This window comes from Mchenga conophoros, linkage group LG10, assembly GCF_057382185.1.
Source record: "Mchenga conophoros isolate Kocher_MC1m ecotype Shallow Benthic linkage group LG10, M_conophoros_male_GT1.1, whole genome shotgun sequence".
In the NCBI taxonomy this organism is placed as follows: domain Eukaryota; kingdom Metazoa; phylum Chordata; class Actinopteri; order Cichliformes; family Cichlidae; genus Mchenga; species Mchenga conophoros.
The window spans coordinates 24,219,249-24,238,972 of NC_140535.1; the positions used below are offsets into that span (position 1 = coordinate 24,219,249).

Sequence of the window (19,724 nt, forward strand, 5' to 3'; positions counted from 1 at the left end):
TCGCCAAAAAAAAAACAGTAGCTTCAGGGCTAGCTAGCCTAGCCTTAATACGCTACTAGCAGGGTCCGGCTAGCTAACGTTATGCTAAAGCAGATATGCAGGTAGTCGTGTAGGTAGCGTGCTAGCCAGTTGCTAATGATTTGGTTAGACATTGTACCTGCTTTGGTGTTCTGGTGGAAGGAGACTTTAATTATTCGATGGATGGGAAGGGTAGATGTTACTTTTATACGTTTCTATGCAAGGAAGTAGGGGAAAATATCGCGGTGATAGGAGTAATGTTTTTGTTCCTGTCATGGCAGCTAACAGGTCATGACGACTGATGTTTGTGTTTATCCGTGGCTGACATAACTTGTACACCTAAGTTTGCTCTTACAGACGGCGGCATAACTATATGATACTACACGTGCAAATGATAAACATACTATGTTTCCTTTGCATTTGAAATACAGACTATTCGCTCTCCATTAAAAAGCATCTGGGGAATCAAACAATGGGACATAAGTGCTACTTGTTTGTACTTTCTGTGCTAGTTTATGGTCGTTTTAGGTAATCATTGGCTCTTGATACTCGTTATTTTTCGCACAGTGACGACGAGCATAAAGTTTTAGGTTCGTATCCTCCTCCTTTATTGTATTACTAACTCCTAGTGCCACTCCTTGCTGTGTCCAGTCAAAGTCTTTATTTGCATGGAAAATCAACACTGGGGAGAAGGGCAGCACAGTTAATCCGAATGTATGCTTTGGTTGAGCGAAGGATCAGCTGATGTGCTTTTCTAGGAAGCCATTTTACGTGCCATAGTTAGGGGGGAAGGGCCAGAAAATGCGTGATAAGTCCAGAGTTCCTCTTAACACTTGTCACTGGTAGTTCATGCACGCATGTGGAGGGATGGGCTTGACGCATGGAGACAAGGAAAGTGCAACCAACTGACTTATTATGGTTGGCTGCACTTAGTCGGGAGGGGGGACGAGTTCATGCCCTAAGGTCATGAACTCGTTCACGGCAGGTAGCTGTGAACCGGCTCAGCAACTTTAGTCAGATGGTGGATGGAGCAAAAGCTGTACTTGAACTGTGGTTGCAGTTGTTGATTTGTTGTTATGTAGACATAACAGGAGTGTTGATATTGCAGTCGGATTCAATTATGTCAGAGAAAAAACTCTCCCCCCCCCCCCCCCCCCCTCATACAGTGGAGTGAGCTGCAGTGCTTGGCTGGTTTAGGACAACTGCTGTTTTATATTCAATAATTTTCTGAAAATGCCAGGCAATAGTGCAGTCTGAAACTCCAGCTTCCACTCTAGAAGATAAACAAATAGTAAATAAAGTTGGGGTTTTTATAGCAAAAAATGGACCTTTGAGAGGTGATTATACACTATGACTAGACTACATTACAGACAGCTTTTAACAAATAATGAGTTTATTGCATTAGTAAATTACACCTCATGTCTCACCGACGTGGTGATTTTCCTCTGGTACAAGGCTAAAACCTCTTCTGTGTGTGCTGTTAAGTAGTTTAACTACAGTGTAGCCCTTGGTTGGCGCTCTTACTGTATTTTAATACACAGAAGGTCACCCACTTGTTTGACTATACAATTGAAATACTCTTAGTAGCAGCTTGAAACATAATGCCATCACCAGGCTTGCTTGAAGAGCTGTGTTGATGGCAGTAAGTTAGAAAGCTGAACTGAAGTGTTGGCGCTACTTCAAAGGTTGTAGACAGAAAATTAATCCAGGTAAAACATGCTATTTTAAACTGTTAAAAATAGCTCATATATGTGTCATGCCTTTGTTTTTAAATGAAAGTGTTGAGCAGAGAGATAAGGTTGATGCATGTGACTGTACATTGTCTGGATGTGATAGTCTTTGTTTTGGGTTTCCGGACACCGAAGCACCAAAGAAAACCTTAAGCATACTTGACATTCAACTGAGGCTAGATGACTTCTAGATACCAGCTTTGTTAGTTTAAAAGAATCTTTAAAAAGGGGGGAAAGGGTTCCTGGAGCAGCGATGTAAACACCTTGTTGGCAGTAATGTGTAAATGTGCTACTGGTGACGCGGCTTACTGTGAAATCCTCTTCACTTCCTGTTTGGGTTTTGCTGTGAGGCTTCAGTTTAACAGTTTCCCCTGTGGCCAAGGCGAAGGGCACACATTCAGTCGAGATGTTATGCGACTTGTTTGTCTGTTCCAGACAGAGCAGTGCATGCATGTTTTCTTTGGCTTTGGCACACCTATTGTACATTCCTGATGTACTCCACTGTTGTTTTGCTGGCTGGATATTTGGGAAGTGAGCAATGTCTAGTTTCAGACTGTTCAACTGCAGCCCATTGTACACAATTTCAAATCTGAGCACCTACATTTGAGGAAAATTAATCCAAAGCTTAGAATTGCCTCTTTAGCCACAATTTTAAAGAGAAAAGCTATTCTTCTGTTGATGATAGAAATGGTTTTAAGGTGTTGCGCTTGTCTGGTTTATGCATTGTGCAGATGTTACAGCTTTTTAGCATTTACCTTTTCCTCTTTAACCTGACCCAAAGTACAAGTTAATTGTGTGGTCAGCTAAGGTTTGTAAGTTTCATAATCAAATCTTATTTCCTGTACAAAGAGAAGCTTGTTGAGAGTAACTTGTTTGAAGGCTCTTTCTGAGTCTGCCAGCTTAATTAGCCCGAATCTAATCAGACATCAGCAGCTCTCTTTTTATCCCCCAGTACTGTTGCTCACGCAGCAGAGAAATATGCTGCTCACTGTGTCCTGACCTCATGCATCTGTTCTTCAGCTTTTGTTCTCAGCGATGCGAGTTAAACTCTCATGTGGCTTTACAGTCCTGTGAAGGTGAAGCTCATTAAGGCCATTTCATTTCACAGATCTGGCATAGATTGGTGCTGTGAGATACTGCTTTATAATACTATTTTTAAAGTGGAACGATAATAGCCTCAGTCTTTTTCGGTGGCAGCAGTAATATGTCTCAAATAGTAGTGAAATTCATTGCCACAGTATGTTCTTCTTGTTTTGTTTTAAGCAGGATAAGTGCTTTGAAGGAAATAACAAATGCATTAGGAACAGAAACAGAAACAAATCCCAGAGTCAGAGGTATGAATTTATGCAATACGCAGATAAAATGTGGATTTTGTAGATTTATATTGTTAAGCGTCTTATGTAAACATTTTGCATAAATAATTGTCTACATTTTAGGGCTCAGCTGCCAGTTATTTTCATTATTGATTAATCTCATGGATTTATGTTCTTTCTTTCTTTTATAAAATGTTGAAAAGTGCTTTGTATATATTTACACCCATTTCCTTGGTGATGCTTCAAATGTTCACATCAACAAGTGTGAAACCCAAAAAAGCTGAAACCAGCACATTTTTGATTAGAAATTACGAAAATTTCCGCTCAGTGCCCTTATCAAAAATATTTGCTGATTCATTTTTCGACAGCACTTCAGTTAATTGGCTTATCATTGCAGGTTTTCACTCCTCCATTTAACCACAACTGAGCCTTTATTCTAGCTACGAGAGAGTTTAATTGGATGTTTGGAGGTTAGTGATAGACATTTCAGCTTTAGATGTAGTGCAGACTTTTCTCTGAGTAATACAGCTGAGACTGATGGATGGGAAATTATTACACAGAGAGAACTACAGTCTTGTTTGACCTTTTATTAACTTCAGGAAATCTTTGCATGTTGTTACAGTTTTAGTTTGCAAAGTGCTTGCTGTTTTAAAGGTTAAGATTTAGTTTGACTGGATAATTGTAGTTTCTTTAAGGTAAAAAATGACTAACTAAGGAATGGTTTATTCTTCGGTAGATTGTTTCATCACACTAAAGGAAGGTCTGATAGACTCAAGATGGGTAGCTAAAACCTTATGAAATGCATATTCACGAAATGGCTTCTTCTCTCTCTCTCTCCCTCTCTCTCTCTGCGGTATAATCCATGTTGCTTAAATATTATTCGTATACTGCTGCTCAGTCTGCTGAGTTAAAAATCGTACAATAGATCAGAAGCAGGTTAAAAATGAAAAACCTCTTGACAGGCTTGTGTTGTGCCTTCTGAAGAGCTTGAATGACGCAGATCCTTTGGAAATGTTGCCAAGATAACTGAGGCTTGGGTGTCATGTTCCACTAACAATGTGGTCTAAAAAGTACACTGAACATTATGTTATCTGTGTCAAACCTGCAAGTGAGAGCATTTCTTTTGTTTCTGAGTTCACGTGACAATGTTTACCTAGGTAAAATCCAAATGAGCTTTCGAGCCTGGTACTTTTTAGCTTTGTTTGTAAGAGTTACTCTAGATTTTAGAGTGTATATTTTACCTACTACTTTACTTTGCCTACTAGATACCTAAGTTCTTTAGAAGAGCTTTAGAAAAGCTTTAGAAAATGACTATTTTAAGTGTTTGTTTTTTTTTTAATCTGTTTCACAGTGCCATGAAGAGACTGATTTACCGTTTTGCTCTTGGTAAACAGCTTTACTGAATGTTAAACATAAAAAGCTCCTAAATTAATATGAGTTAATTAGCTGTGTACATGCACAACAGTCTCAGCACTGAGCCTGTGATTGGTAAATGCTGCCAGTTCCCTCTTATTCAGATAATGCACGCCTGCTGAGTGGAGGCTTTCCAGGCAGCGAGTCAGTTCAAATGCTTCAATCCTGCTTTAATGAAAGGACATAAGCAGTTGTTTAGAGAACATGCCAATCAAGACCCGAGACTTGTTTTGATATGCTAATTGGAGCTAATGTGCAGCCACATAGAAATATTGAATTCTTTTAATTGAAGCGGGAATTTAAGATACTGCCCTCTTCAAAAATTCCTCATCTGCACTTTGATATAAAAGTCTCAAGGAAAATCAAGCCCTTTTCTTTCCTCTTGAAATGCTGATACAGAAATATGGCTTGCAGGGTTTTCTTAATGAAAAGTATTGCATGTTTTAGTGATTGAAAGCCACTCCAGTTTTTCCCAACACTTCTTCTTAGTCTTCTTGCCCTAGCTGCATGTGATTTTTGCCTGTAGTCCTCACCAAACAGCTGGTATAGAGGGCAGGTTTGCTGCATTTGAATGGACGCTCCCTCTGGAATTCCTGCAGTCAGCAGGTTTGCTTCAAAAGCACTGGGGGTGGTAGTGGTGGTGGCACTGGCTGTCCATCTGCACCTGCTACAGAATACTTTCTGTAGAGCAATCTAAGGTGCTGTAAAGTCCTGGAAACCAGTTATGATCGATGACACTTGTAGTTTTGCTTAACCAAGACTCACTGAACATGCAATATTTATGTTTTAATATCCAAAATGAATTGATGTACATACAGCTCATAGCTTTTAATACAAAATTAGAGCCATTTGTAATGTGCATAGTAAACCTTTTGTTAACATTTTCTACTTCATGAGCCTGGTCATTGATTAAATCCTCCCAGGGTAGTACTTTGCTTCTATTTATAAAAGTAGAGGGCATATGTAATTGCCGGAAGTGCTGAGAAATGACAGACTAACACACTGTGCTTTCAGATTCAGCATGAATGGGAAATAATTCCAGCCAGTACAGTATCTCTAAGAGCGTAAGCCTGATGATACAGACATGCAGCTGTTGGCAGGACTGTACAGCCTTGGTATCCATTGATGACTATTTATATCAGCTGTGTCTATTATAAAGTCCATCAAATGGAGTTTCCCAAAGTTTGGAGACCGGCCTTCGTTTTAATACTTTAAATAACGCCACAAGCAAACAGCACAGCGTGCATCATTGTGTGTGGGGAAGAATTGGCACAGTCAGCATAGAATTAATGTAAAACTGTCATAATTTATGAGATTATTGAAGTTGAATTTCTCTGCAATTAAATCAAAGCACCCTCAGATAATGAGGGCAAAACCTTGTAAAGATGTGATCAAATTCAGATATATTTTTGTTGAAAGCAATAAATGAATGTTTAACACTTGTACCTAAAAGCCCGCCCTTTAATGTTCTTGATTAATGATAAACATCTGCTGAAAGTCAAGAACACAAGTGGCATCATTTTGTCAGCTTGTGTACCAGATAAAAATCCTCACAGCTTGCGGTGATGCCACACTTGTCAGCATGTTTCGTCATCATCTGAAAAAGCCTCATGTTTGTTACACCCAGCATACTGGATGCCTAAGCGCTGTGACTTTAACAGGCTGCATGGGTGCTTTGCCCTGTGCTCCAGGGCATAGTGGGGGGTGGGGGGAGGTTGTTGATGGAAAGAGCAGCTCTGATTGGCTGGGTTGTGCTGAGGGCCGTGACATCACTTGGAGGAGAGGCTTTGCGGTGTAAAATAACATCTCCTTTTATGGGAGGAGGTGGACTGTGCCATTCTCGGAGAGAGGTGAAATTTATTCCCTTTCTCGCTGTTTCTTCAGTCCCGTTTTCCTGTAGATGCTCTAATTGGCCAGCATGGCGGTTGTGGAAATCATTTCCTTAAGGCCAAGCTCATTAATTTCCTTCGCAATAATCCCCTTTTTAATTTTTCACTCCTTCTTAATTTTGTGTGTAAGAATAGGGTGTAAAAAGGTTCAGTAAGACTAGGTGATCTTTTAAGATTCCTTAAAGGTTTAATTAGTCACCCCCCTTTTTTTAAAAAAGAAAACAAAACTGTGTTTCTATTAGTGTTTCAGCAAGCTTTTCAAATTGATGGCTTGTGCTCCTTGCTTTGTTATCTCAGATTAAATTATTCCTCTGCTACTTTCTGAGGGGTTTAAAGATTAAAATCAGCCTAAAGTGCTCTCAGTCAAACATCAGGCACTCTTCTATAAAAATAGACATGAGAAATTAGGTCTCTTATCCCTAATTTATCTATTGCATTCACTCCAAACATTTAAATAGCACAAATACCCTCGCATTTATTCAATATTAACCTCTTTCTTTCACCTCACTTTTCTCATTTTTCATGCATGCTTTATCTTCAAAACAGAAACAAAAGCTGCTGCTGCTTTCTGTAGCCTTCACCTCGCATGTGACCAACCCCCGCTGTTTGCCAACATGGTATTTCCCGAGAACAAGCAGTCGCCTCCCCTCCCTAAGTCAGAATTGTCTCCACTCCAAGGAAATACACAGTACCTTCCAGTCGAGTAAAGAAACTTTAGTCACATTCTTTCAGCTGGACGCCCACAGATACATCTAGATTTGAAAAAGAGGGGTCAGGTTTTCTTGACTGGAGGTGGTTTGTGTGGAAATTCAGGCTGACAAGTCATGACGAGAATACTTCTGAATTCCTGGGAGATCCTGTGAAACCTCCTCCCCTCCTTTTTCCAATGTTTCAGTGGTTGGGGCCATGGCCTCTCAGTCAGGGTAAGAAATGCAGAGCTATTTAACTGCTTTACTCATTTCGCTTGGTGTCTGGTAAGACTAAAGCACATAACTTTATCCTATTGTGAATACTTGAATATGACAGATGAGACATGTTTGATTTGCCTTACATAATGGCTGTGTCCCAGAGTGATACTGAGAAAATCGTGGGGTTTTTTTTCCCTGTTTTTTGTTTGTTTTTAAAGATGAGATCTGACTGTTATGTGGTACTTTAGAACGAGACATACGAGCTGATTCATTTAGGTACAGAGTGATCTGCCTTCAGACTTTGACCTTTTCAGTTTGGCACAGTGTTGAATGGCTACAGTAAACCTAGCTGGCCATCACACCTTCATATTAATAAATGTTCTTTAAACTTAAAACTTTTTTTCTTATTGTTAATCCATCTTATTTTATTGGAATAGGGAGGGGAGTGGCTCAAGGTTTGGATTTAGGCTTGGTAAGTCAGGAAAATGCCAATCAAAGCTCACCTATATGTGCATCTTGACTTTAAAGTAAGGTTTTACTTGTTTTGAACACAACACAAGTAAATGGTGGTTGAATTTATTCTCGATTAGTCACATTTTATTTGTATAGCTTGCACTTTTAGCTACTGATATCTGAGAAGTATATACAGTACGCTCTTTTTGGCCTAGGTCAAATTGGAAAGGAAAACCCTTTATTTTGTAAGTCATAAAATTATTCATTCAGTTTGAAAGTGAATAACAATACCTTGTGACGTGAGAGATGGGTTGATTTGGAGGAATTATGATTAACACCATCCACAGTGTTGGTTTAGTTGCTTGGACATGTTGAACACAAAACTGTTTGTGGAAAACCAGCTGTGTGTGCGGTAACAGTTTCACTTCTACAGAAATAAATCCATGCCTTTTATTTTGTGGATTTACTCTTCATTCACAATTTAAAAATCTTGATGTGTACAGAAAGGCATGGTGTTTTGCTCGAACTTTTTGTTAATCATATTTCTTAATTAAGAATCAGGGTCTTGGTTTGGTACTCCTGAGGCCTAGTTTGCGTTTAGAGGCAGGTCTAAGACTAAACTATAAACAGATTGAGTGCAGAGGCTTACCACATACGTGCCACATGGTCATATCATGTCACCAACACTTGTTTTTCATTCTTTTTTTCTGTTTGGGTACAGTGAGTACTTTCTCAGTTATTCTGAAGCCAAACTTAAGTTTTCGTGAATAGGACCATGGTAATTTCTCTGAAAGTGTGATTTTTTTTAAATTTTATTTTATTTTTTTAAAGTCAATGAGATTTTTTTGGGAAGAGTCTAAAATTAAAGCGTACTACAATTATTACTAACAATTATTAGAAATGTTAGAAGTTCAACAACCAGGAGGCGCAAACAAGACAGTTGAGCCTCCTTGGCTGTTGAGTTTCTCTCGTAATACTAAAGCGTCACACCCTTTTCAAATAATAACAAATAACAGCTCAGGTAAGTTAGTTGGCAGAATGGAAATGAGCTGTGTTTACAAAGGATCCTGCCTGGAGCCTTTGATCAATTAGCACTGTGGCTTAATCACACATGCAGGCCCGCACCCACATTACATCAACAAACTAATATACATATATACACACGTGTAGTACTAATACTGCTGGAGCAGATTAAAATCACCCTTTTATCTAAGCAATCAAATGTGCATGGATGTAAATAAAGTTATGGACAGCATTTATAGCAGGAGGCCATGTTATCTGTAGATGATAATCATAGCTACTTCAGTTTTAGAAAGTTTGTCATGCAAAGTGTGTTGCTAGGATTTGGGTTTTGTATTTCCAGCCTTGGTTCTTGGCTGTGCTTTAAGTCAAGAGGTGATCATGATGTTAATGGTATGTTTCATGAAATAAAGTTGACTTAGTCGCTTCTTTATAAGTGTGGCTTAATGAACCCTAGCCATAGTGGATTAATCCCTATACCTCCTATGAGTAATGCGTCGGAGTTGTCATTACTCATAGATGTCAGGGTTGATGATATAAAACGGTTAAAGGTCGTGTTAAGAAAAAAAAAAATAGATTGGTTGGGAAATTACTGTTTAGACTAACTGATGAGCTTTTCTAATAGTTCATTCAAAGCTTGACCAGCATATGGGGACAAGGTTTAGTCTGTAACACAGTTTATTTATCAATTTAATTTTTTATGATTCATCAGTTCCTCGTAAGTCTCAGGTTCCAGTGTACTCTCTCGCCATTTGACTTCCCTGTGTATAAAGAATTTCCTCATCGTTGAGTCAGTTTCTCATCCACTTCTTACATTTTTTAGTCATGCTTGGGAAAGATTAGAAAGACCCTGTGTGTAGTTTTGAGAATCTACAAGGAGGCCGGATGGTTGCTGCTTAATCGCACTGTGTCAACAGCCTTACAATCATTGTTGTCACTGGCAGAGCTTGAAGCTGTCGACTTAAACCGGGAGGCGACACGCCTGGATGACAGCGTGCTTGTTTCTATTTTCAAACCTCTGTAGTTGCTTTCTGTTAAACAAAGTGCACAGCAGAGGGAAGTCACATTTGTTTTTTTGGCTCACTGCACCTATGAGGTGCCTGATTTCTCCTCTACCAGAGCATTTTTGGTAATGTTTTAGAATGGCTCTGAGTTGTTATCGTGATAATGTGTACATGGATATATTACATGTCGCAATGATGTTTGTCTCACTGGTGTCAATCCATACATCCGATCAGAGGGGTATTGCCCTTATGACTTTCTCCTCATCTGATTAAATAATACACATTATGTTCAGAAGGAAAACACAGACTACGGGGTGTGTTTATTTATCTGTAGGGGACCCAGTGAGTTCCAGCTAGTTTCATAGCAGATAATTACAGTCTATTTTAACTTTGTCATTCATTGCAAGCAAACATCCAGCACACAGTCCACCCAAAATTACCAATATTTTAAAAGCAATCAGGTTCTTGCAGGTTACAAGAAAAAATTTGTGATTTGATTGCTCTTAAATGTGGCCCGATCTTTCATTTTAGTCACACAGTCTGCAATAAACACATTTACTTTCCGTGACTTTATTTAACACATTTAGTCATAACACTGGAAAAGCCTGACAGTTTTTTGTTGTTGTTGTTGTTGTTGTTGTTGGGGTTTTTTTTGGGGTTTTGTTTTTTTTTTTTTTTTCAAATTAAGTGAGCTTTTGAGTTTGTACGAATCTTACTAAACTTACCAAACTCATTTTATAAAATAAAAGTGTTCTGAGACTGTTATAGATGTTATGAGACATGACAAAAAGCTGTTTTAGTTGATTAATAATTTTGGGATGGCATCTCGCTTGGGTTAAGGTCAGGACGACATGCTCATCTTTGTTTTCTTATGCTTTTGAGTTGTCGCCTTGTTGCATTCATTATCCTTTCCTAAGCTTTAGGTCATGGACACAGTGTACTTTCTAAACCATCCATCAGTAGTTGTAAAGTATCTAGGCTCTGAGGTAGCAACTTGGCCAAAACCATCATGCTCTGTCCACTGTGCCTCGCTATAGTTGTGCATTTTTCCCAGAAAATTACATTTTTGTCTCATTTATTATCCCATAAGGATTATTTTATTGAAGAGATTTTTTTTTATCAATGGTATACCTTTCTTATTCAGTGGTGCTTTTTTAACCTTATTATATATTTATCGTCAAGGCATTGCTCACAACACCAAGTCTTTAAGAGGGAAACCTGCAAATTAGTTTTGGGTGATTTCCCTCCCCCTTGTTTAGGAAGAACCGATAGCAGGTGGAGGAAGAGGTTAAACTGTACTACTTGATCTACTATACTGTGCTCCCCAACCAAAAGAAATGCAGCTTTCGCTCAGAGAGAAATGCTTTCAAGTTTATTTTCAGCTTCCAGCATGAAGAGAAAACAAACTAGTGCTAACTGAAACCCTTGATCGCATACAACAATGAATGGTTTAACGCATTGTAATTAGTGACTGCAAGTAGGCACTGAACCACTAACCTTTTGTCTGTTTTGTATATGTTGGGGTGTGTTGTTGTTTTTTTTTTTTGTTTTTTTTAAATTAACAGAGATGTGTACTTAAAACAGTAATGGGGCAGGTTGAGTTGAATTTGCAGGTAATACCGGTAGTGTTTTTATTGAATACATTAAGAGGAAAATAAGCTAAACTGTTGACGTAATTGTCAAACGCTTGGTGATCAAGCTGACCATCTTCGACATCTGAGATCCATCAGTGCAACATTTGCTTTTTTAGATGCTGTTAGAAAAGAAGTTAAATTGTTTTTGATAACCTTCTCAAAGTTTTTATTTACATTTTTTTTTTTTTTTTTTTTTAAACATGTTAGTGGTTCAGTCAGATTGATTTGTACCCTTTGGATTTACCCAGATCTCAATCATAAATAACAAAGTGCTCGCAAACGTTTCCTGCAACTGTTGATGTTTTGAGATAAAAAGTATGTAAACTGCAGCCTTCTCACTGTGTGAAAACATTGAATTGGTAGTTTCAGCTGGGGGCAAATTGTGCTGACCATCTGTACAAGGAGATTATTTGCAGATGAAGTAGGGTACTGCACAGTGTCTAGACTAGGCTAAGCTTATTAGAACCTACTTTCTCCATAGGTCACAACTTCCCCTGTTTATGATACGTGTGGGATTTCACTAATGACAGTTATGTTTGTGCTAACAATGAGTCAAAGCAGAGCACAGCGGTAGTGTGATCTTTCTCAATAGTTGTTGTGACTTTATTGTTTTTTTGTTTTGTTTTGTTTTAAATGGTAAAGGGTAAAAAAGAAGAGAAAAAACTGACCATTTCTATTTTTCCAAGCTGACTTTTTAACAAGACTATATGTTTGCTTAATTCTTCCGCACTTGTCTCCGAGATCTCATTTTCATAATATACTGCCCCTGCAGGCATCCGTGTTCAGCAAAGACATACGCTGTTTGTTTATTATTTCTTCTCATTATGTTACCTTGTTATTCTTCTGTGTTGATAGCAACATGAACCGTGAGGACCGGAATGTGCTCCGAATGAAAGAACGAGAAAGGCGAAATCAAGAAATCCAGCAGGGAGGAGGAGAGGCCTTCCCAGCAAATTCCCCTCTCTTCCCCGAACCCTACAAAGTGGTAAGTTTGTTCAACTCACGTTCACTTTATCTGGCACCTAAGTGGTTAGTAATATTAAGGGAGTCTGTAACAGTGACTGGAAATGCAAGGTGTCAGACTGTGCATAATAATAATCAGTTCCTGCAAATTAAGCAATTACAATGTGGGAAATTCCTGCACACTATTACAGCGATCTAGTATTCAGCACAACACTGCTGTTTCGGAAAGTCTTGCTAGCTTAAACAAGCACGTTCCAAGAGCTAAACTATTTAGAAATGTAGATTTACATCAACTGAAATGTTAATCTGGATCGTCAGGCAGGTAACACTGTTACTAAGGTGAACTATAGCCCAAAAGCAAGTTTAAGGCTGTTCTTCTCAGTATGTATCAGTGAAACTGAGCTGAATTACAAGTTGGAGGAGAAACACATTGAGGCCTGAAGTCTATAGTTTTTCTCAGAAGTGTTGTTGTCCGCCCAAAACAAATCCCCCAAATGAATTGAATTAATCTTGTTTACTTCACGTGTGATAAAAAAGCAAGATATTTATTTAGTATTTTAGTATTTATTTATTTATTGTCATTGTCAAGAACAATGAAATTGCGTTTGGGGCTTCCATACAACCCCAAAAAAAAAAGAAAATAATAAATACCCCTTAAAACCCAAGTGTACATATTTAACCCAGTGTGACTCCAATGCAATAAGACAATCCTTAGCAATAATGTTCGTAGAAATTCAGACAAAGACCTGAGAAACATGACAAAATACAACAATGCAACCCATTCAATATTATTGTACTGTGAGATATGATATCAGAGATGATAGTTATCTATTTAAGAAAGTAGATGGAACACCAGCAACATCGATTTCAAGAGGAAATTGGTAGGTTTGTGTGCAGTGTTTGTTCTAATCATAATTATGGATTAAAAGCGCAAATGTTTCTACAAAGATTTGAGGTTTGAGTTACATACTTGTCAGATAGTTGTGAGCAGTTCACCAACTCTGCACTAAATACAGCACAGTTTAAAAACACCTGGCTTTGGGTAGCTTTTTGGCATTACAGTTGTTGAAAGCAAACTAAAGACCAGAAAACATGCCTCCTCTTTGCAGAGCTTCCTCTTGCGCTTGCAGACACACATAGATGTAGGCCAGCCAGCTTCAGGCTCCTGCCCAGCCAATATAATTGTAAAGAGGATTTGAGTTCTCTGTACTGGTCTAATCTTTGCCACTAACCAGATTTGAGCAGATGTAAGTGGCTTCTCTCTTTAGCTCGAGCTGGCCATCAAAGAGGCAGTGAGGAATGTGTTCTGACAGGTTGGGAATTGAAAAGCCACCAGAGGTAAGTGAGGAGTGTTTTGGGCCACAACAAAGATAAAAAAGCTGACATTAAAGATGGAAAACTCCTTGACCTTTACAAAGGAAGAAGCTTTTCACCCTTGTACATTGTGATCTGCTGTTTTCACACGCTTGATACTATGTTTAAGAACAAGATGGTGTTCAGTCTTTGCAGTATCAGAGCAGAATTTTGGAACAAGCAAACTGCTTAAGTCTGTCCAATAGAGTTTTCTCTACTTGTGCGAGTCTTATATAAGCTTTAGTTTGACTTTTCTCTCCTCTGTCATGCTCCACTAAGTGGAAGTTTAGTGTTCTGTATTAAAGGCCATGTGTGCACGCAGCTGCAGCTGTGCCCTCCCAGATGTAGACCAGCACAGCAGTAACATTTTTATGGCATAGAGTTCACGCACTCTCTCAGCGGCACAGAATAAAAGCTTATCTATGAAGCCGCATATTGTTTTTCATGTTCTTTTCACTTAGAAAGGCTCCTTAAAAAATAAAAATAAAAATCAGGGATCCCTCAAATTATATGACGGGGTAGGTGCTTTCACCCTAACGGTACCAGGATATAATTGGACCCGAAAAAGCCAAAGTGACTCAGCAAATTAAAAATCTATTAAGAACATTTGTCTGCATCGAAAAATAGGCAAATTAAATGTGTGTCAGATTAAAAACAAAAACTTGTGGCTGTTATTATCGGATATCACAAAATGGCAGAAGAAATGTTGAAGAGATGGCAATCAGCGGCTTGTTCTTTGTAGCTTGTTATTGTTGAAGTGTGAATGATTGAAGTTATTTATTTCTGCTTTAAAGACCGTACTGCTGCAGGACTAAGTGTTTTTGTCACACAGGAACCAAAAGGTGAAAAGTGTTCCTGTGGTCATCTTGGAGGTTTCCTCTGAAAGTTTCAGCAGTTGAACAACCACTATACACCATTGTTTATCAAGAAAGAAAAAAAAAAGCTTTGACAGAGTTACAATCTGAAGGTTTTCCTCTCAGAAATTTCCTCAGTTAAACATAACGCAACAATGGTGTGTTATGTGAAAGCAACAGTGCAGTTGTTCAAAACAAAACAGCCTAAAACAAAATCGAAACCAACAGCCATTAAGAAAAATAGGTGATACCTAGCTGCGCATATGTGAGCCAGGCAGCGCAGACCGGAGGTAGTGGAGTGCACGTTATGACCAAGCTAAGTTACATTTCCTGCTGCAGATAACGGCTAGTATTTCTTCACCCTCGGTGTGACTCTGTCAAACAAAACTGAAGCGTGAGGCTACGTGTGAAACTGGATACTCTACACAGACTTTTGTCACGGGCTGATTGCAAACAGGTCGGCTGGAACTCGTGGCCTTATAGTGATTGATTATCTTCTGTGGTGGGTGTCTGGGCAGAGCGTAACTGTGTTCGCAGATGGGTTTGGACAGATCTGGGCTCAGTCTGAAAAAGTGAACTTTGTGTTTAGGCCTCTCACTGCGCCTCTGTTTTTGGTTGAGCGCCTTTACCTCAAATGTTGAACAACTTCTCTTTTCTCTGCTTTCCCTCTTTTCACTCGTGTTCTCCACAATAATTATTCTTTGTTTGTTTGTCTCTGCTTCACTCTGCAGGTGAGCAAGGAAGATAAACTGTCCAGCCGTATTCAGAGCATGCTGGGCAACTACGACGAAATGAAAGAGCCAATTGGTGACACCATTCCAAAACTTAATAGTAAACCATCCAACAGCTCGTCTTCCTCTGAGGAGAAGTCGGGTCCACCTTTGTTTGGTGGGGACCAGCGGTGTGGCGGCAGCAGCCAGAGCAGTAAGTGGACCCCTGTTGGCCCCGCAGCGGGCGGATCTTCATCCCAGTCCCAGAAACGCTCAGGACTCCAGGGCGGGCACAGCAGCCAGAGGAGCAACGGAGGCAGCAGCAGCAACAGTAGCCAGAGAGGGGAGGTGCGGGAAAAAAAGTCAAGTAAACACAGCGGAGGTTCCGATCACTCGAAGTCACACATGTCAAGTCCGGCAAAGGGCTCTCTAAGTTCCTCCAGTAGTCACTCGCGAAGCTCTTTGTCTGCTGAGCAGCATCACAACAAGGACCGCTACCGCTCAAAGTCACCGCGAGACAGAGAGGCCAACTGGGACTCACCTTCACGGGTTCACACGTCCTTCCCCAGTGGACAGCACTCAAGTCAGGCCTTTCCCCCATCTCTCATGTCCAAGCCCAGCACAATGCTGCAAAAACCAACAGCCTATGTGCGGCCTATGGATGGCCAGGAAACAGCAGAACCTAAGAGTTCGCAAGCGGAAAGCTACACTGGACAGTCGCATAGCAGCACTGTGGGAGAGATGAAGTCCAAGCTTGCCAAACTTAAGATCCCTTCCCAACCTGTAGAGGTAAGACCTGAGTCTCAATCTCATGCTGTTGTGAACCTGGTATGTTGACTATTTAAAGAATGTGCTCTTTGTTTGTATATCACCTCAAGAGCAGCTTTTTGAAGTCTCTCTTAAGGCAGATGCCTTTTTGAATGTTGCATGCTGTGATCATTCCTTCATTTTCTCTTAGACCCACAGAAATATATATATTTCTGCCTTGACTCAAAACAAGAGGTGTCCCTCTGGTGTAACCCTGATTGTACATTAGAAACGACCTACCAACGGCTTGTGTAGAATTTATAGCTTACTATGTCAGAGAAGTGGCATGTGTTTGATTTAATGATGTAATGATTACGTTGAAGGACCTCTCAGCTTGTTACACATGGTCTGAATGAACTCCTAGTTCTCAGAAAATGCCTATAGGATGACTAATAGGGCTCAAAATGGAAGCCACCTCACACATGCTGTACTGAGATCGTGTTGTTTATACGTCTCATAAGCATGCTGTTTCTGTCTTTAGGGATCCGGTGATGCCAACTGTGTCGACGAAATTCTGAAGGTACAGACACAACTCTCATTTTCATAGAAAAGCCATCTGCTTCAAATAATTGAATGAACCATCAAGATTACTCACACCTTAAAGCTAATTTTAATGGATTTTTTCCCTTCTCTTTTCTCTCTCTTTTTTAAATTCAGGAAATGACTCAGTCATGGCCCCCTCCTTTGACGGCCATCCACACTCCCTGTAAAACAGAGCCCTCCAAGTTTCCATTCCCCACCAAGGTCAGCAGCAGTGTCTGTTTGATTAATGTGATTGCGTTGTGATGAACTATTTCCATTTGTATGAATCAAACCTTGCATAAGACAAGAAAAGGAGGGTTTTTTGGAAGGTTACTTAATGTGATAAGTCAACTTGTTACTTACTGCTTGTATTGAATGTATCATGGCATCTTTCGCATGAATGCAAAGTCATATAATAACGCAGAGATTCATGAAAATAAGTTAACACCTCTTTTTAATTTCAGGATACTCACCCTTTTCCAAGTGGGCACAGTGAGTATTACACACACATAAAATAGTGAAGTAAAGTTAAATGCATATGTTCTAGGCTTTCAATCAATACATATAAATCTTTTTATGTGTGTTTTAGAGCGAGGCAGTTCATCAAAGAGCTCGAGTAGCCACCAAGCCAAAACTTGCGATGACCAGCCCACGTAAGTGCTTCATCTTTGAACCTTCTTTTTCTCTTTTCTTGTCAGTAGTGAGTGGAATAGTTGAACAATAAATATTTGAGTTAAGAAGCTAAAAGTAATCACAGTAACTCCAAACGACTGTGGCGACATATAAAGAATAACAAATGATTCCCGTATCTCAGTAGGTTGGAGGAAGACCTAAGGCTAAGCAGCAGTGAGGACAGTGATGGAGAACAGGACTCTGCCAAGAATGCCTCAAGGAACACATCAGCAAGGTAAACTGTAGAAAACATTTTTTAAGTCCTTAAGTTTTATCTAAGTCCTATGTTGAGACTTACTGTTTTAACTTTGAATCATTTTCCCAATCTTGAAAGAAAAACTTCACAGCTCGAGTAGCTTTCTTCTTCTTTTTCAGCCATTTTGTGTCTTGTCTTTATGTGTTAACTGCACCTTGATGACATAGTGATGCCTGAAATATAAAACCATATTTTTGCTGGATGCAAAGTGTGTATATATATATATATATATATATATATATATATATATATATATATATATATATATATATATATATACACATTTTTTTTTTTTTTTTAAAACTGAATATATAACAAAGCTGCTTTGAGTGTGTGGAGAAAGACAGAGAATGCAAATCTTGGGGTTTTTATGCACACCTTGTGGCTTGACAGTTAAAGCATCGAAACCTATGAACTACCCAAGGACTCTTGAGCAGCTACTACACAGGTTGCATTAATAGCCTTATGCTGACTGATTCTAAACCCTGAAAAATGCATACATAAGTATTCAGATTTTTGCTGCGGTAACGAATAATCTCAACATACACAGGTTTTTAGTGACTCGACCGTAAAATACCATTATTGATCACTTAAAATCTTTATGTGGAGGTATAGATGTTTGCTCATACACCACAATGACAATGTTTAATGCTCTCCTATTGAACAGCAATAACAGCGAAGCAGCTGAGCAATCAAGGGACGACTCCAGCAGCCATAGTGGCTCAGAGAGCAGCTCGGGCTCTGACAGCGAGAGCGAAAGCAGCACGACAGACAGCGAAGCCAACGAGCAACCACGGCCTGCCTCCCCTGAAGTAATAATTTTTCAGTTACTTTATACAGAGCTGTAATACCGCTTGGTTGATTAAGGATTGTATGAACCAGTTTTCACACTGTCCACTTCTCTTTTTGGATTGAATATTTATATGGTACTTTCTTCTAGACTCTTATATTTTGTTAGGAGTTCAATCAGTGAGACTGTTTCCTAATTCTGTGCTCCCCTCTGTGCCCCTTCAGCCTGAAAAACCCATGGCAAACAAGTGGCAGTTGGACAACTGGTTCAAGAAAGCCAAGCAGTCCTCACCTTCATCCCCATTGGACAACAATAACGTCCCACCCAAATTCAAGAAAGATGGCCGAGATAACAGCTCAGGGCGCAGCTATAGTAGCCAAGGAGGGGGGTCAAAAGATTCAGCAGCACCCACCCCAAGCAGGGACCTGCGGGCAGCCCAGAAAGGTGCAGAAGGTGGCCGTGGCCGGCAAAAGTCACCCGCACAGAGCGAGGGTGGCACAAATCCACGTATTCGAGTGGGTAAAAAGCAGCCTAAAAAATCTGAGAAGCCTCCTGTGGTAGAGGAACCAAAGGGAGGTCTGAGAGTGGAGAGTGAGCCGGCTCCAGAGATACCACCTCATCAGCCCAAAGCTGCTACGAAGGGTTCACGCAAACCAAGCAATAAAAAAGAACCCAAATCCTCGCCGAGGCCCACTACTACTCCCTCCAGCACTGCAGCCCAGCGCAAGCCCAAGGCAGCAACCAAGACTTCTCAGAAATCTCGTGAATTTGTTGACACAGACTTTTCATCATCAGACTCCGAAGGAAACGACAGCATCCCGTCCTCATCCCAGACACCCAAGTACACAGAGAGTATCAGGACACCCGTGTGCGTTTTTTCGCCTGGGGAAGAGAGAGGGCTGCTGTCTCCTCTCAGTGACCCCGAGGACCGCTACCCTGCAAGACAGCCTCAGCAGCAAGTTTTATTAGTCAAGATAGGTTAGTCGAAACTGCTCGCAAGTCTTGTAAAAAGTCCAGAGAATATGTCAAGGTGTAGTGGGCACTGAACCAAAGGGATTTCTTTACTTTGAACCAAATTAAGCATACCCTACCCTTTTCCTTCCTGTTTCCCATAGATCTCAGCTTGCTGTCCAGAATTCCAGGGCGGCCCTACAAGGAACCTGCAGAGATAAAAGTGGAGAGGGAAGACTCTCTCGACAGGGACAGCAAAGACTTCAGCAAACAGAGCTCTGAGAAAAGCTCGAGCAAGGCCAAGAGGAAACACAAGGTAGAGCAAATTTCAGTGCTTTTTGTAAGAAATACATTGTATTTCTACTTGAAAGCAAAGTAAAATAGAAAAGCTTGTTATTGAGTATCCCTTTCACTTATTAAGGTCCCCCCCCCCCCCCCCCCCCCCCCCCCCCCCCGTATAGCAT

The 19,724-nt window shown here is 40.0% G+C and overlaps 1 protein-coding gene across 2 annotated transcripts in view; it reads left to right on the forward strand.

The window, feature by feature from the left end:
* Positions 1–19,724, forward strand: part of aff4 (AF4/FMR2 family, member 4) — a 29,513-nt gene that overhangs the window by 381 nt on the left and 9,408 nt on the right. Inside the window, exons 1-11 of one of the 2 annotated variants that reach the window (XM_085289518.1) lie at positions 7,026–7,286; positions 12,238–12,367; positions 15,284–16,051; positions 16,551–16,589; positions 16,727–16,813; positions 17,056–17,083; positions 17,181–17,244; positions 17,406–17,498; positions 18,187–18,331; positions 18,534–19,287; positions 19,425–19,576. In XM_085289518.1, the coding sequence (XP_085145644.1) occupies positions 7,270–7,286; positions 12,238–12,367; positions 15,284–16,051; positions 16,551–16,589; positions 16,727–16,813; positions 17,056–17,083; positions 17,181–17,244; positions 17,406–17,498; positions 18,187–18,331; positions 18,534–19,287; positions 19,425–19,576 (2,277 nt within the window). In that variant the 5' untranslated portion in view covers positions 7,026–7,269. Of the gene's footprint in view, positions 1–7,025; positions 7,287–12,237; positions 12,368–15,283; positions 16,052–16,550; positions 16,590–16,726; positions 16,814–17,055; positions 17,084–17,180; positions 17,245–17,405; positions 17,499–18,186; positions 18,332–18,533; positions 19,288–19,424; positions 19,577–19,724 lie in introns of those variants that run through there. The other variant, XM_085289519.1, reaches the window with a different exon arrangement.